This window comes from Epinephelus moara, chromosome 20, assembly GCF_006386435.1.
Source record: "Epinephelus moara isolate mb chromosome 20, YSFRI_EMoa_1.0, whole genome shotgun sequence".
NCBI classification, from domain to species: Eukaryota; Metazoa; Chordata; class Actinopteri; order Perciformes; family Serranidae; genus Epinephelus; species Epinephelus moara.
This window is the reverse complement of record NC_065525.1, coordinates 16982228-17000428: the sequence shown is the minus strand read 5'-3', so window position 1 is coordinate 17000428 and position 18201 is coordinate 16982228. Positions and strand designations below refer to the sequence as shown.

The following is an 18201-nucleotide window of genomic DNA, read 5'->3' as shown; positions in this document are numbered from 1 at the left end:
CCAGTGCACCCCACTTTTAAGTCAATACAACATATAAACACTTTAACTATCTGCCTTTCAACGTGCTACCTCAACTACTAATGTACAGTTTTAGCCCACTAATTATCCCACTATTGGCAATGGTACTACTGTACTTTCAATAAAGCAATCGTACTATCACATTCACAAAAACTCTGTCTGAATACATTGCTGTTCTTAATGGGTTCAGTTGACTATTTCATCTGCAATTTCCTTTTTTTTTTCTTTTTTTTTTCATCTGCAATTTCCTATGACCTGTATCCCAAACACACACCATGTGGAACTGTACATGGGCAACTGTGCACTCAATGGGTATGGACTAGTATTGTTATATCTTTGGGATTTGTAAATACCCCAGTATACAGTGTACCTTTATGCTAACGCCAACAGCACTCTAACGCAGACACACACAACTATGCAAGGTTTTGCATGTATTAATATCATCTCTACGCTTGTGCTTTTTTCTATCCCTGAATAAATGTGCAGGTGGCCCTGCAGCAAACATGTATTACGACTGGTTTACATCTTGCATATTTTCAGTGTTGCTCCCAAATCAACAGAGAACCCAGGATAGAGCGGTTCAGTGAAGGTGGTCCTGACCTGGTGCAGCTGTGTCAATGTGTCAGACACACTGTAGAAGGCCAGTGTTCCTGCTTCGTAATCCAGATGTATGCCCACTCTGCGGGAGAGAACCGGGGGAATTTGGCCTTTGTGGAGATTATTGTGCCAAAACTTGCAGCCGGACGAAGTGCAGGTTAATTTCCAGGAAAGATCATTGTGGCCAAAACAGCAATCTTTCCCTGAACCCTTTCTTGTAATGCCTTTGTACGACACGGCCAAATCCACAATGCCACCATCCCACTCCACCTCCCAGTAGTGGATGCCTGTGAGGCTATTTTTGCACAGAGCCTGGTGAAGGAGGGTGAATCTGTCGGGGTGATCAGGGTGAGCCTGGTCCCTCTCACCCCACGATATCTCTCTGTTTTTGTCAGACAAGCAGAGACATGCAGCTACTGTGTTGGCATCCACCTCCACCGTGGAGTCTGCAGGGAAAGATGAAACATTTGTTTACCTTCTGAAGCTTTCATGTATGTTGGTGCTGAAATGAATTACCATCATGCTTACTCTTACATCTGGTCAAAAGGTATCTCCTCGATGGTATTTCCTCACGCAACTGTGGCATTTTTGACACTGTGTTGAAAAGAAAAAAACCCTGATCATTGTGTTGATACAAAAACAGGAAATACTCAGACAAAACTTATTATAAGTTTTAGAGATCCAAAGTGGTCACACTTACACAGATTATCTTCACAATGACTGAACAATTCTTTCTTTTCTTTGTCACACATTTTCTTCAGGTTATCTGTCTGTGCAGTGACAAAGTCTGACAGCATGTCAAGTCCATCCTGTGAGTCTGTGAACACAGGGAGGTCACCCAGGGCCTGGAAACCCTGCACAAGGCAAACAGACACATTTTATGACTTATGATCATTTTCTTTAAATTAGATACAAAACAGTATATACGTCCAAAGACTAAACATGTCATCACCTGCAGAAACTGAACAGGGTCCTCTGTTAGAGCAAGCTGGTCGAGTGTCTCCTCTCTCCTCCTCAGCTCTGACACTTCACGCTCCAGCTGCCTGAGATGATTGTTGGTCCAGTCCACTCCAGCTTTCTCTGCCTCTCCGACCTTCTCTCTCATCTCAGCACGCTTCCTCTCCACAGAGTGGACGAAAAGAAGGATGCGTTCCACACACAGTCGCTCAGCTTCATCACACGCCTCCCATGCAGCATCCTTGTAGGAAACATGCATCAGTTTCCTGTTATGATTGATGACACTCTGTGTTACAGCATAAAACCATAGTCCTGTGGCTACTTTACACTTCCTTCAATTACCCTGCAACATATGAAAAGTAACTGGATGTTTTGGGGGGTTAGGGGGTCTGTGATAGTTGTGTAGGTCAGTGGTTCTCAACCTGGGGTTCTGGACCCTGCCAAGGGGTCACAAGATACATCTTAAGTGTTGCAAGTTGATAAACAGGCTAGGAAATCAGGGGAAATAAATTTATTGTTCACTATATTGATTTTTAAACACTTTTTAAACAGAGCTAATTTTCCTCGGACCTATAAACATGAAGACAAATTAACACACATGTAACTGGAAGAAGCAAATAGCTCAGTTGTTTTCTTTCCTGGAGTTGGGTGAGAAGATTGATACTACTTCCATGTCTGAATAGTAAATATGAAGATGCAAGAGACACTTAGCTTAGCTTAGCATGCTGTGTTCACACAACACTACAGCGTTACCAGCTACATCATCGACGAGTCACCAATAGCGTGGCTGGTCACACTGTTCAATTCAAATGCGGCATGTGTGTCTGCTACTTGCCATTAAGCACCTTGACTAAATGTCATCTAAAGTTTGTATCTGGTCAAAGAAATATCTATGGTTTTGATCAAGGTCTGAGCCCCATTTTAACATCACATTTTGCCGTCCCATAGCACCCCGTGTGCACCACAATGCACAGAAAGCTAGCAAAGCATCAGCTGACTTTGCTAAACAACACAGGTAGAAATAAGAGCACAATTAGTTAACGCTTCACGGCATCATTGGATGCTGAAAAAATTGAGGCCAGCTCAACTTTTATTTGTAGCGTGTCACTTTCGTCTGCAGCGACAAGTATCGGACTCAGGCCTCGAGGAAAGCAACTCAGTCTTGCAGCCGATTTTCCCAAGTGGCCACTTGCAGTATTGCAACGAAAAAATCCCCTGCAGCCCAAAATGCATTTTTCCCATAGGCCACCATTGTAAAACAGACGTCTGTAAACTGTTGACAGGAACCCTGAAATGCCAACAGGGTCAACTATGTCTCTATTATCAATTTTTGATCAATGGAGGTTTTATATTTGTAAAACGTTCCTCGAGTTGGGGAAAAGCATTACAAAAATCTGGGTTGTCATCACGATTAAGTCGAGCTGAGTGGAAACTCACAGGCAAGTCCAGCAGGAGCAACACCACGGCACAAATTCAGTGGGCCGCATGCCACAGAAGTAAGCCTGGAAGCTACAAACTTTTTTTGGCGTATGCAGCTCCACTGGAATGAATAGGTGCCCTATTGGCAGCCAGTATCTAGGTAGGCTATATGTGAATAACACAGTACCACAGCTAGACACAAAAACATTATTGGTTGACACTTTAAAAAAGTTGAGGTCAGCTACATTTTGATTTGTAGCGTGTCACGCCTGTCGCAGCGACAAGTGTCAGGTGTCAGTTTGTGGCTCCGTGTCATCAGCTTCCATTAAAAATGACGGGTAGTCTGTTGATGTGTTGCTCGTAGTGTGAACACAGCATTAGCCTAGTGCCTACACTGGTTGCCTAGTAACCTCACAGTTACATCTTGTGGCTAACTTTTACAGATTTGTTTACCTTTGGAGAGAGCCAGGCTAGATGCTTCGCTCTGTTCCCAGTTTTACACTATTGCTATCCAGCCACTGGTTGTAGGCCTATCTTCACATTTACCAGAAAGACATGTTGTTATGTCATCTGACCAAACTCTTGGTAAGAACTTGTGCTTTAAGAGGTCACAAGCCAAAAACGTTTGGAATCACTGGCCACTCCACCCATTAACGTTCCTCCTGCTGTTGTCCCTATAGATAGGCAACAGTCTACATCAATCCTGGTTTTCTTCATTTCATCTTCAGCATTCTTTCCAGTGTTTGAGGCTCAACGTTTTTGGTATTGTTTTACACTCTGTTGAACACATATGCAAAGAGAGACGATTCCCCTGCAGGAAAAAACTGTTGCCCAACACAGTTCACACCACACTCTTTCCTCTTTTCTCCGCCTGTTGACAGCAATCGAGGGACTATGATTATCAACATTTTGAAAATATAGAAATGTATTGATGAATAATGGAGAAATAATAGAAGAAGTACTTATGTGTGCACTCACTCTTATAAAGTTTGCAGCCCCCCTCAGCTGTGCCATTTTCCTCTCTGAATTCAGCACTCTGTCTGCAATTTCCTGTTTAGTCCGTTCCAGTTGTTTCTGTTAAAACACAAATCCAGCTGCTTTACAGAGCCTCAGTGACATTAAAAGGACAGTCAACAAATAACTTCAGCATGGGGCTGAACTTACAAACCTGCATATCACACTTTTCTGCTGCCACTGCCACCGTATCATGGCCTCTGTGTTCATCCATCACACACAGCAGGCATATGAACTGCTGATCCGTGCGGCAGTAGATCTCCAGAAGTTTGTCATGACTAACACAGATGCTTTCTTTGACTCTTGCAGAGGCTTTAATCAGACTGTGTTTTTTCAGCGGTGGCACCTCAAAGTGAGGCTTCAGATGGATCTCACAGTACGAAGCCAAACACACAAGACAGAACATGGAAGCTTTTCTTTTTCTTTCTGTGCAAGCATCACATTGCACATCACCAGGTGCAGCAAAGGTGTCATCATCCTCAGCAGCAGCAGCAGCAGCAGCAGCATTTTGATTTTTTGTCCCTTTGTGTGCCTCCAACAGCTCAGCCAGAAGTGTGTTCCTCTTCAGAACAGGCCTCGCCTTGAAGGTCTGCCTGCACTGAGGGCAGCTGTAACTCCTTCTTTTGTTATTATGTACATCCCAGAAGCCATAGATGCAGTTCATACAGTAACTGTGTCCACAGGCCGTCGTCACTGGATCCTCCAGTAGCTGTAAACAAATGGAGCAGTCGAACAATTCCTGACTATAGGCCATTTTCCTCTGCTCAGACTGACGGAGTTAGTTTCATTTTCCCTGACGGAGGAGTGGCTTGTTGGCAGCTTGCTCTCAGTGACGCAGATGTTGCTTGTGCTGACTGGTCTGTGTGTGTGTTAGTGCAGAGCAAAGTGCACGACCGCACTATCAGAGAGTCAAACATTAGCTGCATGTGGTTTCAAACTCTGCTTGTGTCAAAGTAGCCTTGTAATCTGTAGTTATTTTTAAACACACATTAAAAAAGAGAGTTTATCACAAAGTTCTGAAGAAAGTTCAGTTTCAGCAGTTGGTGGAAACAAGATAGTGCTAAAAGTAAAGTGAATATTGGACTTAAACTCATAAGGTGGCTGGAAACATGATAAATAAATGCTAATGTTGGTCCTTGTCTGCTGGATGTGTAAAGAGCTAACTGTTACAGTAGCTAACACATTGACTGTGTAAATGTGTTACTGCAACTTTAGGCACATTTCATGTTATGTCAGCACATGACCTGATTAAAGGATTACATTTACAAAACTTAGTTAACCCCCAGTGTGTAGGATGTGAAAATGTATTTATTTGGTGCCATCAGGTCGTAGCAGCAACACAGAAAATGTGGTAGACAGCACAGCACGCTGATGCACCCTGACTAACCAACAGATATGGAGACACCAAGATGAATCTGTTTTTTTTTCTTTTGATTTTTTTTAACATCAAAATAAGAAAAATAACAGATCACATGAAATGTCCGTATCTACTTTAAATCTCTATAACTTCCTAATAAATGTACTCATTTGCTAGAAGCACAACTAGTGTGCCTCACATGGGTCCATACTAATGCTGCCATAAGTATTTGGATTGACAAAACATATAATTTATCCTTATTAAACTATACACCAGGACATTTCCAGGGTATAAAATTATGAAGCAAACAAGCAATCACAGCTTATTTTTGCATGCTGATTTACTGTGCAATACCTCCATGTTCATACCATTATTTGCATTATTCAGTTAGTTTGAATGAACAGGCCAGCTGCCAGAAGATTATGTTGACATTGTACATTTCTGCAAACCATGATTATGTTACATTTGCAGGTTTCATATGTATCATATCAACATTTCTAAAGTGGTGTATTAAATCAGCTGACTTTGTCATCAGGAGGTTAAGGAGATGGCGGATGGCAGTTGATGGCATTTTACATCGTATAAATTAGCGTCGTGGCTAGCAGACCTCTACTCATATGAAGTCAGGAACGACAGCAACATTTAACAAATGTAATGTATCAAAATTTGGTTCCATTACAGCTCACAAGGTCCCCCGACAAAACTGTCTTATGTTAAACATGTTTTTCAAACAAATACAACATCCTAATGTTATTAGCATAAGCCTGTAGCATTTAACATTGTATAAATTAGCCTAGCAAGTAGCGGAGATTTCCTCTACTCATATGAAGCCAGGATAAAACACACACAAGATTTAAAATGCTATTTTGTGGAGGCCTTTCTGTCTTCACAACTAATTGTTTCTTATCTATGAAATTAAATTAAACGAAAGCTTCGTTTCCACTGAGAGAAATGGTGTGGTTACACATGTGGTTACATATCTGGGGAGGTGCAGTGTACGGCATAGGCTCTACGTCGACACAGAGCCTATGCCGTAGATACAACCTTCATTCAATGCAGAAGTATAAATCCCATACGCTCTCCACAGAGCTGACACACAAGTACTATAAGTCCCAATTAACCTCTTCAAGACGCCTGTCAAGCTGCAGACCAGTGTTCAAGACCAACAAACAAAACCAGTTGTGATTTTGCAAGTCCTGGGCTGTGTTTCCAGCAGCTTGTTAGGCGCCAGACATGGGTGTTTTGTGGGATAGTGGCATGAAAACCAGTTGTTTTTTACAGGTACAGTACTGCCTATCCAGCAGGGATTGTAATCATGTGCAAATGTAATCCATGGTTTGCAGAAACATACAATGCCAACCTTTTTTCTAGTAACTGGGTAAAACCATTTACTTAACACTGAATGTTTAAAGATTGTATTAACATAATAAACACATAGCAAGGCTTCTGTTATGAACATTTGTATATCTAGTTAATCTATTTACTAACAATTACGAGTAATAACTTGCTGAATTTACAGTTTAAATTGAGTAATTACAAGATGAGAAACATGTAAGATACACACAGAAACCTCACCTTTTTACCTTCAGCGTTTTGCTTGCAAATGTAACATTTTACAGATTATAATCAAACAATAAGCAACAAAAAAAAAAAAAAGGCAACACTTGACTGGAGTGAATGACCATACTGTAATACTGATGCTTAACTCAAGAGACCTTGACAGTGAATGCCTTTTACTTTGGTGACATTATCCTGACTGAGGCCCCTTTGGAGACCATGAACCCAGGGTACAGAGGCTGGGAGAATGTGGTGTGAACTCTGTGAAGGAGCATCATTTGACCAGATTCAGACACGCTGTAGAAGGACAGGCTCCCTACCTTATGGTTCAGATACACTCCTACGGTAGAGGAGCAATGGTTGGATATTTTGGTTGGGCTTCCACCGTGCCAAAAGGTGCAACCAATATTTGAAAGGGAAATGCACCAGGACTGAACTGTGTATCCAAAGCCACTTTCATCCAGCTCTGCCCCTTTGTAGCACACAGCGACCTCAACCCTGGACCCCCGCCACTCAACCTCCCAGTAGCAAACTCCAGATAAACCTTCGGAGCACAACACTTGGTCATATTTGGTGAATCTCTGTGGGTGGTATGGATACTTCTGGGCTTTCTTTATCCAGGTTACTTTGCTGTTTCCCTCAGAGAGCAAAAGGTTTTCAAATGCTGTGTTGGGATCCAAACTGAGGTGGCAGGAATCTGAAATGCAGAAGTTATAATAATTCAGTGGCAGGCGTGACGTACATTGAAAGGAAAGCACTTGGAAAATATAAATGACTCACAAAGGGAGAACTCCTGTCTTGTCTTAGGATCAGAATCAGCTTGAACTAAAACAGAAAACATGATGAGAACATTTTGGTCAATGTTGTCAATGTTGCATAACTCCAGTCAGGAAACATAAATTATTTGGTGTTTTCTTACTTGTCTCAGATATCTCTGCAATCACTTTAGACATGTTTTCCATTTCGTCTCTCGCATTAGAAATAGCCTTTGTCACAAAGTCAAAAGGTGTGTGTAGATGGATGTTCAAATCAGAGGACATGTCAGGTTCTGGACCATCGAAGATGGACTGGCAGTGCTAGAAACACGTAAAAGAGAAACACAATGTAAGTTTTATGGCCTTACTTACTGAATATCCAGGCCTAAAAAATAAGGACTGCCCAATTACCTGGGGCAAGTAAAATGCCACAGTGGACTAGTAAATCTAGCTACTCATTTGCCACATCAGGCAGGTGGTAAAAAAGAATGAAGCCCTTTTTTAAATTTAAGTTTATTTACTTTATTAATCCCCGAGGGGAAATTCAATGTTTTCACTCTTGCTTGTCAATTACACACAGGTCCGAAAGACACAAACATGCACAAACAGGACCTATACATGCACAAAATGCAAAGCGGCATGGCATGGCTTTACTCAGTGTGGCCAAGAGTGACAATGGATAAAGGGTTTAAGAGGATGTGCGCGAAACTCTAACTATGTATTGCACAGTTTGTCCAAGCAGCAAACTCCGGGGCTGAAAAATGAAGCCAGTGCAGAAGTGCCAAAAACTGCAGTTTGACTGTCTGTGTACCTGCAGGAAATGGATGTGGTCCTCAGTCATTGACAGCTGCTTCAAATCATCCTCTCCCTTCCTCAGTTCAGAGATGTCCTTCTCCAGCCGGTCCACAAATGCCTCAGCTCGGCTCATCGCAGCCTTCACCTGAACTCTGATCAGCTCTTTCATGGCACATCGTCTTTTTTCCGCCATCTGGACAATTTCAGCGAAGGCTTTCTCATTTTGATCAACCGCTGCATCTCCAGAACACTGATGGTACAGACAAAAAATATGAATAATGTCAGTGACCTTAAAGGAAAAGGATACCGGACACACTGCATGCATTTAGTGCAAGACAACCCACCTGCAGTGCTTTCATGTTCTGTCTCAGCTGTCTCAGCTGCTTCTCTTTCTCCTGTATTCCCTGCTGGTATCTTTGTTTTTTCTTTCCAAATTGTTTCTGAAAATCAAAATTATATTGTGCGGTGTAAAGCAACAGTGTTACACTTAACAGCCACGTACATTAACATACATTTTCCCAGCTATATAACCCTGACAACTGCAGCAGCACCAGTGTGGCCTAAAACAATTATTCTTACTTGTTTCTCTTTCCTCTCTGCTGCGGCTGAAACAGTGTCATGACCTTGGTGTTCATCCATCACACAGAGCAGACAAATGCACTGGCCATCACTGCGACAGTAGACTTCCAGCAGCTTGTCATGCTTGGAGCAGATCTTCTCTTGGATGGAGGCAGACACCTCCACTAACTTGTGCCTTTTGAAAGCAGCAGACTCGTAGTGTGGCTGCAGGTGAGTGGCACAGTAAGAAGCCAGACACACCAGGCAAGACTTGACAGCTTTCAGCTTCTTCACAGTGCAGAAATCACACTCCACATCCCCCGGGCCCACTACTTCCTTCTCAGGAGGTGTGGGTGCTTCTGCCTCTGACATTTTCCCTGCCAAATCAGCCAGCACTGTGTTCTTGTTCAACACAGGTCTGGGGATGAAAGTGTGTCTACACTGGGGACAGCTGTAAACACCACGGTGGTCCTCCTGGTCCCAGTAACCATTTATACAGTCCTTACAGTAGCTGTGGCCACAATGAAGAGTCACAGGGCTTCTCAGTATGTCCAAGCATATGGAGCAGGATAAAGGCTCTGCTTCTTTCCAGCTCTCTGCCATCTTCTTCACAGCACCCTTTGACTTTCGTTTTCTGTGAAACCAAAAGTGGCTGTCAGGCTATGGGAGTGACTTCATCTCTTACTATGCTTTCTTTTAAAACTAGAAAACTCTCCAAAAATCTAAGGTGAATGTGAACATACTCCACAAATATATGTCACTGAAGAGTGAACTTTTAAATATGTCTTAACTACTTTAAGAAAAAAAAAGTTCATTATTCAACAGTGTGGTGAAACACATACCTAGTAAAGTCTTCTAAACGTTTTCTGGTCGTCTCTGACGGGTCCATCGTGGAAGAAGCTCCCTCCACCTGCAGAGGAATGACACTCTTCCTCAATGCACAGACAGTACTGATGTACACTCACTGCCGTCGTCTCCTCTGATAACTAAAACTCTCGCGAACTGCTCAAATCTCGCATGAAGACTGTCTTGTTTCCTCTGTTGGTGAGTTTCGTTTCCGAGTTTAAATGTTTAAATAAACACACTGGGCCTCAGTTCTCCTGAATATCTCTTATAGTTTCTGTTAAGAGAAAAAAATACGAGAATGTTTCATAGTTGTGTTGAATAATGAATCCCACCTGACCACAAATTAGAGGCGCGCGCGCACACCCACACCCACACCCACACACACACACACACACTCAGGGCAGGTTTAGTGCCGTGTGCAAATAGTCTGCAAAGATGCCACCATAAAACAAGAAGAACTAATGCAGTGTGAAATCGATGGAGCATACTTATACATAGACAGAATGAACGTGATTTACTCTTGGTAATATGAAACAGCCCAGCAGATATTCACCCGCCCCATAAACATCTAAAAACAATAATTAAANCCCACACCCACACCCACACACACACACACACACTCAGGGCAGGTTTAGTGCCGTGTGCAAATAGTCTGCAAAGATGCCACCATAAAACAAGAAGAACTAATGCAGTGTGAAATCGATGGAGCATACTTATACATAGACAGAATGAACGTGATTTACTCTTGGTAATATGAAACAGCCCAGCAGATATTCACCCGCCCCATAAACATCTAAAAACAATAATTAAAAACTGAAGGCTGTAGGCTGAGTTACTTTGGCTTATGGCATATTTTGTAGTCTTTGTAAAGGCTTACTGACTTAGTTGACTAAAGCACAGATGCAGGAAAGCCAAAGACTCAGTAAAGAGTCCTGTCCTGTGATTTAAAAAACAACTCGTGATTTTTTTCAGACAATTTCGAGGCTGCAGTGTTCATAATTTAGCACTTCTTGCAGTACTGATGTTCACCATCAGGTGGTGTTGTAAGACAGAAAAGGCCATAATTTGGCTTTTGTGAGCATAGGATGTATATGAGTGAATTATTCTGAGAATAATTTGCAAATCAAATGTAGAATATGCAATAAATAATATCCCAATAAATCAAATAAATTATGGACACATCATAAGCAAAGCATGCTCCTTTATTTGAGTTATAAAGCTGAAGCAAAGACACTCTTAATTAATGTGTTTGATGATTGAAAATATAGAGAAAGCACAGCAATGGTTATAATCATCAAGGAAAACACATTCTGATCCCAACATACAACAAGATGTGAGACAAAAAATGAAACCCTGGCACAAGACTAAACAAATGCAGGCTGCATGTTCCAAGCTCTCTTCACAACATAAATCAAACCACAAGTTACTTAGAAACCATTTTTTCAATGCCATTTTGAAGATACATTTTAGGCTTGAAGGAAGATTATTCCACCAAACAGCATAAAGAACAGAAAAAAAGAAATATGTTCCAATCATCTTCAATCATTCAAATGAAACTATGTTAAATTCATCAGAAAATACAGCAGAATTTTCCTTTTTCCACTTTTTGAGTCGTAATCAAGATTCTCAGTACAAAGTGACTCAATATGTTGCCTGTTAATTGCTGTATTAATCTATGCATACGTATCTCTAACTCATGTATTGAGACAGGTTTACATGTGTAGACTGGTTTACATCTTGCATATTTTCAGTGTTGCTCCCAAATCAACAGAGAACCCAGGATAGAGCGGTTCAGTGAAGGTGGTCCTGACTTGGTGCAGCTGTGTCAATGTGTCAGACACACTGTAGAAGGCCAGTGTTCCTGCCTTGTAATCCAGATGTATGCCCACTCTGCGGGAGAGAACCGGGGGAATTCGGCCTCTGTGGAGATTGTTGTGCCAAAACTTGCAGCCGGACGAAGTGCAGTTTAATTTCCAGGAAAGATTATTGTGGCCAAAACCGCATTCTTTCCCTGAGCCCTTTCTTTTAATGCCTTTGTACGACACGGCCAAATCGACATCGCCACCATCCCACTCCACCTCCCAGTAGTGGATGCCCGTGAGGCTATTTTTGCACAGAGCCTGGTGAAGGAGGGTGAATCTGTCGGGGTGATCAGGATGAGCCTGGTCCCTCTCACCCCACGATATCTCTCTGTTTTTGTCAGACAAGCAGAGACATGCAGCTACTGTGTTGGGATCCACCTCCACCGTGGAGTCTGCAGGGAAAGATGAGACACTTGTTAACTCTCTGAAGCTTTAATGTATGTTGGTGCTGATATTTATGCAAAGTGAATTACCATCATGCTTACTCTTGTATTTGGTCAAAAAGTATTTCCTTAATGGTATTATCTCACGCATCCTTGGCATTTTTGACACTGATAAAAAGAAAAAAACCTCTGATCATTCTGACAAATAAATGACAGGACTCATGAAGAGGTTAAGAGATCCAAAGTGGTCAAACTTACACCGATTTTCTTCCCAATGACCGAACAATTCTCTCCTTTCTTCGTCACACATATTTTTCAATTCATTTTTCCTTGCAGTGACAAACTCTGACAGCATGTCAAGTCCATCATATGAGTCTGTGAACACAGGGAGGTCACCCAGGGCCTGGAAACTCTGCACAAGGCAAACAAATACATTCTGTTACTAAAAAAATTAAGAGACATGAGATAAAAATTCTATAAACTTCCAAAGACTCTAAACATATCATCACCTCCAGAAACTGAACGGGGTCCTCTGTCAGAGAAAGCTGGTTGAGCTTCTCCTCTCTCCTCCTCAGCTCTGACACTTCACGCTCCAGTTTCCTGAGATGATTGTTGGTCCAGTCCACTCCAGCTTTCCCTGCCTCTCCGACCTTCTCTCTCATCTCAGAACGCCTCCTCTCCACAGAGCGAATTTTTTCCCAACACATTTGCTCAAAGTCATCACACGCCTCCCATGCAGCATCCTTGTAGGAAACATACACCATGCACCAAAACACATATTAAACACCTGAAATTCAACTTTTGTATGTTATTGTGGTCTCTGTAATTTGTTCCTCCCAAGGGGTCGCAAGATACACCTTAGGTGTTGCAACAGGCTAGGCAATCGGGAAATATAAACATGTCTGATTGAGGAAATTTTGTTCATTTTTCAATACTTTTTTTGAAACATTGACATTGAATTATGTAAAACAATCTGATAAGACAGTTATTGAACTACTCTCAACCCATGGACACACAACTGAATGATGCAAATCTACAATAGCTCAGTTTTAACAGAATGGTTCAAACCTGGAGTTAAATGACAAGATCCATATCAGTCTTATTTTTGTACGGTACAAAGATACAGCCAGGAGACAGTGTGCTTTGCTTGGAGCCTGGTGTCTGCTGATATTGATTTCTTTAGGCGGGTCTTTTTAGGTGACTTAAATATGTTTTGCTGCTGCCCCCTACAGCCAATTTAAGAAAGAGTCTGGTACATGACCCCTATAAAACTATGGAGATATATTTGTGGCTTTATTACATGCGAGAACATAAATGATATGAGAGGGGAAAAAAATGTTTGAGAGAAAAAAAAATATTTGAGAGAAAAAGTTTTCAAATAATATTTGAGACTAAAAAAAGTTTTGAGAGAAAGTATTTTGTCATAGAATATAAAAAAAATTGAGATTTAAAAAATGATTTCCAAGAAAAAAAACTCTCAAAAACCTTTTTTTTTTACTCTCAAATATTATTTTTTTGCTATCAGTGTGAAAACATTTTCTCTCACAAAAAAAAAAAGTTTCTCTCAAAACATTTTTCTTCTCTCTCTCAAAACCTAAGTCTTTGCTCTTGTGTCAGGATTTTGCTCTCACTGTGAAAATAATGTCATGGGCAGGGCCACGTTCCTATTGGCCAGTCTCAATTGACAGCTAGGTGAGGATCATCTTGGGAGTCGAATTCAACTGAATCATTCATCCACCATGGTGGATTCACCGGCATAGATGCGCTGCGTTATTTGGGAGCGGAGACTCCAATGTTTGGGTAAGGTGATGACACACACAATTGATGGGTAGCTAGCTGAGCAAGTTGGTTATCAAAATCATTCCTATAATGAATCCTTTTTCTCACCTAACGTTATTTTACCGATATTGTGTTATTAACTGCACTAGCCAGCTAGTGTTAACTTTACATCTAGCTAGGTTATCCCATTAACGTTACTTTACTACGGTGCTTTTCTCTTCCAACATTCCATGTGTGGCAGGGTGAGCGCTGCTACACCTCCGCCCTTAATTGGCATCAGCTGGGCCTAATTTCCAGTTGTCGGAGCCTAATTGCGCAGTGGTGGCACCTGCGTTATTTGGTCTTCCCCTCACGGGCGCGCTCACTTCTACCTGGCGTTTACCTGGCGAGGGCTGTGTGTGGCGTGCTCCGGTTGGCGTGCTTTGTGTGTGTCGTGCTCCGGTTTCTGTACCCAAACTTGGGACTCATAAGGTAGGCATGGGTGCTGCAATGTTTGTGTACTGTTAAAGCGTATTATGGTGTCACAGCTGCCGTGACTCTTCGCTTTACAGCGGCGTTGGCCGTTCCTGTTGTGTGCAGCTTCGGAGGGGACTTTGAAAAGCGTGGTGTCTGCTCTTCCTCACTGCGAGACGGTGACTGGGTTTGAGCTGTGCGCTGTGCGTTAAGCTCCCTTCGCTCCGGTAAGCTCGCTCTGTTTTTTTATTTCTACTTCTGCTAGTTCTGTTAACTTTATGTTAACAGGTTGTCCTGCTCTCTGTCCTGCTGTAGCTGAGGCCACAGCTTGTGGCTTCTTCTCCTCCTCTGTGCACTGTGTGGGGCTGCACGGTGACGTGGGCCGTCAGCTGGGCATCCTGAAGGACAGCTATCCACGGCCTCCAGCCCCGGTGCGGCCGCTCCGTTTTCCACTGCTGTTCTGCCGGTTTTCCACAGACGGATTAAAGCACACTGTAACGCGGCTGCGGTGAATCCACCATGGTGGATGAATGATTCAGTTGAATTCGACTCCCAAGACGATCCTCACCTAGCTGTCAATTCGATTGAGACTGGCCAATAGGAACGTGGCCCTGTCCATGACATTATTTTCACAGTGAGAGCAAAATCCTGACACGAGAGCAAAGACTTAGGTTTTGAGAGAGAGAAGAAAAATGTTTTGAGAGAAACAAATTTTTTTTTGAGAGAAAATGTTTTCACACTGATAGCAAAAAATAATATTTGAGAGTAAAAAAAAAAAGTTTTTTTAAAGGGTTTTTTTTCTTGGAAATCATTTTTTTAAATCTCAAATTATTTTTTTTATATTCTATGACAAAATACTTTCTCTCAAAACTTTTTTTAGTCTCAAATATTTTTATTTTTTGCTATCAGTGTGATAACTTTTTCTCTCAAATATTTTTTTTTTCTCTCATTTTTTTCCCCCTCTCATATCATTTATTTTCTCGCATGGAATAAAGACACAAATATATCTCCATATACAACCACAATGGGTCATTTGGAAGGAGGCAGGCTGGCTGTTTCGCATGTTCCCAGTCTTTATGCTGAACTTACTGTTTAAGAGGTCACAACACAAAAAGGTTGGGAATCACTGGTTACTCCAAACATTTATATTCCTCCTCCTGGGACAGTCTGCGTGCATCAAGCCTGTTTTTTCTCTTCAAAAACCCAATTTGTTTTACATTTATTTTGTGTAAAACAACACAGAAAACAAAAAGCATTTAGTTACATTAAAAGTTATGTTCAGTGTGCCTCACGCTCAATGTTTTCATCAATGGGTTAGATACCACTAAACGCTGTATACTGACAGAGAAACAGGAAACTCCCCAGTAGGAAACAACTGTTGCCTCACACAGTTCACACCCTTTCCTCTTTTCCAGCACATCTTTGGTGTCAGCAGACTGGGCACTTTGATTATCATGTGTTAGCTTTTTAAGAATAAATACATTTATTGGTCTATAATAGAAACAGGACAGTCATATTAATGGATTACACTCACGCTTATAGAGTCTATAGCCTTTGTCACCTCCAACATTTTCCTTTTTAAAGTCAGCCTTCTGTCTGCTATTTCCTGTTTAGTCCGCTCCAGTTTTTTCTGTCAAAAACAAATATTTTCAGAACCTCAGTGACATTAAAAGGACGGGCAACAAATGACTTCAGCATGGGGCTGAACTTACATACCTTCATTTCTGCACACATTTCTGCTGCCACCGTATCATGGCCTCTGTGTTCATCCATCACACACAGCTGGCATATGAACTGCTGATCAGTGCGGCAGTAGATCTCCAGAAGTTTGTCATGATGGCCACAAATGGACAATCCCAGTCGATCAAGTGCTGGCTTACTGTATGCCATTTTCTCCCGCTCAAACTGACAAAGGTATCCCGCTCATTTATTTTTATATTCTCTGGGAGAGGTGTGGCTTGTTGGCAGCTTGTTTTCATTGGCACTGATACTGGCTGTGCGGACTGGTCTGTGTGAGTGTCAGTTTAGGAGAAACTACATCACCCCCGTTGACTCTGTTTTGACAATGACTTGTCTCTGATAGGTTTCAAACTCTACTTGAGTCAAAGTAATCAAGATTAGTTAAGCATTTTGTATTACACATTGGAGTAGAAATACTTAAATCTTCGTCAATCATTATTTTCATATGAATTAAATGACTATGTACTGCATGGGGTTGCTCGAAGTGATGAACCCACAGAAAATGATCTGACTCTGCAGTCACCTTTAGCTCCACAGAGCATTTGAGCATCTTTTAGCTGATTGTTGTGGTCAAACCTTCGCTGCCTTGGTTCACCTTCACTGCTTTCATGAACTTTGAATAAGCGGTGTGCTTCCTGACCAGCACCAAACAGGAGACAGGCAAAGTTAGCAGTTAGCTGGTGAGAATGAAAATGTGTTAATGCAGTATGCAATGGCTCCTGGGACACTGAAATGAATGGGCAAATACAGAGAATACAGTACACCAGTATCTCACTACAGGGGCGTTTCTTGGGACTGAGAACATTGGGGGCTGAGCCCAGAACCTTATAGGGAAGTCTAGGGGATCCTACCTGGGGAAAAAAGCTCTATGCTTTCTTGAGCCTTATTGCGTCTTGTCTACAGCCAAATACTGCCAACATGTACTTCAAAATGTGTCAAAATAAAATTATTATATATTGATAGAAACAGGATGATGCACTTATAGATAACACAGGAATTAAAGCCAAAAAAATAAATATTTTGTAAATATTTTGACTGAAGCCAAGTCATATTCCCCCTCAATTTTTAAAAAATGNACAGGAATTAAAGCCAAAAAAATAAATATTTTGTAAATATTTTGACTGAAGCCAAGTCATATTCCCCCTCAATTTTTAAAAAATGTTAGAGGTTACATGATTTGCGATTTTTAGTTTGCTTTTTTTTTTTTAACACCAGACCATGTGAAAAAGTTGAGTGATGAGGCCTACAGACTATATCAGGAGCCATATTTTCCCCAAAAAATGCACATTACATGAGTCAGTTTAATTTTTGGTATTTTATTTTTCCTTCCACCCCTACTGTGTTGTGTTGCACCTCTGTCTCTGCTGCTCTTTTTTCTCCATCTGCTCATTCCTTCCATCCTTTGAATCTGCTGCCAGAAAAACAAAGAAATGTATACTGAATGACAACAGAACATATTAAATGAAATATTTTAAAAACATTTCTTTTTTCACTTGGACAATTTTCAGATAAATGTCATTGAGTGTTACTTTACCTTTCACTTTTCCAGACTGCTGCTGTTTCCCTCCATGACTCATGTTTCTCTCTGTCACACATCTTCTGAAAAAACAAAACAAAAAAAAAACAGATAAACAAACTGATTTCAGGCACACACCATTTTCTGATGAGGCTAACTCACCATGCTGTAGGTTTTAACTCTCCATCTGATTCTCTCTTCTCTTTTTCCCTCCATCACTTGCTGCTCTCCATTGACTTGCTTGTTTCCCTCTTTCACTTGCTTGTTTCCTTCTTTCCCTCTTTCACTTGCTTGTCTCCTTTCACTTGCTTCTTTCCCTCCATCACTTGCTTGTCTCCTTTCACTTGCTTCTTTCCCTCCATCACTTGCTTGTCTCCTTTCACTTGCTTCTTTCCCTCTTACACTTGCTTCTTTCCCTCTTTCACTTGCTTGTCTCCTTTCACTTGCTTCTTTCCCTCCATCACTTGCTTGTCTCCTTTCACTTGCTTCTTTCCCTCCATCACTTGCTTGTCTCCTTTCACTTGCTTCTTTCCCTCTTACACTTGCTTCTTTCCCTCTTTCACTTGCTTGTTTCCTTCTTTTCCTCCATCACTTG

The 18201-nt window shown here is 41.5% G+C and overlaps 3 protein-coding genes across 4 annotated transcripts; all 3 read right to left on the bottom strand.

Annotated features, from left to right (window-relative positions):
- Nucleotides 1-6: 6 nt before the first annotated feature.
- LOC126408164 (E3 ubiquitin/ISG15 ligase TRIM25-like) lies at nucleotides 7-4962 on the bottom strand. 2 transcript variants are annotated; one of them, XM_050073563.1, is made up of 6 exons: nucleotides 4160-4962; nucleotides 3970-4065; nucleotides 1568-1813; nucleotides 1316-1469; nucleotides 1144-1209; nucleotides 7-1061 (listed from the first exon to the last, which is right to left on the bottom strand). In XM_050073563.1, the coding sequence occupies exons 1-6, from the start codon at nucleotides 4757-4759 to the stop codon at nucleotides 538-540; spliced, it is 1686 nt and encodes a 561-aa protein (XP_049929520.1). In that variant the 5' UTR covers nucleotides 4760-4962; the 3' UTR covers nucleotides 7-537. The 2 variants fall into 2 exon arrangements, with proteins under 2 accessions (XP_049929520.1, XP_049929521.1); XM_050073564.1 differs by having other exon boundaries at nucleotides 1150-1209; nucleotides 4160-4888.
- Nucleotides 4963-5345: 383 nt separating this feature from the next.
- On the bottom strand, nucleotides 5346-10144 carry LOC126408163 (E3 ubiquitin/ISG15 ligase TRIM25-like). The gene is made up of 7 exons (XM_050073562.1): nucleotides 9870-10144; nucleotides 9049-9661; nucleotides 8814-8909; nucleotides 8486-8719; nucleotides 7839-7995; nucleotides 7700-7744; nucleotides 5346-7616 (listed from the first exon to the last, which is right to left on the bottom strand). Exons 1-7 carry the CDS (start codon nucleotides 9914-9916, stop codon nucleotides 7096-7098), a joined length of 1713 nt encoding a protein of 570 aa, XP_049929519.1. The 5' UTR covers nucleotides 9917-10144; the 3' UTR covers nucleotides 5346-7095.
- Nucleotides 10145-11057: 913 nt separating this feature from the next.
- On the bottom strand, nucleotides 11058-17130 carry LOC126408165 (tripartite motif-containing protein 16-like). Its single transcript, XM_050073566.1, has 6 exons — nucleotides 16067-17130; nucleotides 15885-15980; nucleotides 12628-12861; nucleotides 12377-12530; nucleotides 12221-12286; nucleotides 11058-12127 (listed from the first exon to the last, which is right to left on the bottom strand). The coding sequence occupies exons 1-6, from the start codon at nucleotides 16238-16240 to the stop codon at nucleotides 11604-11606; spliced, it is 1248 nt and encodes a 415-aa protein (XP_049929523.1). The 5' UTR covers nucleotides 16241-17130; the 3' UTR covers nucleotides 11058-11603.
- Between the last annotated feature and the right edge of the window lie 1071 nt (nucleotides 17131-18201).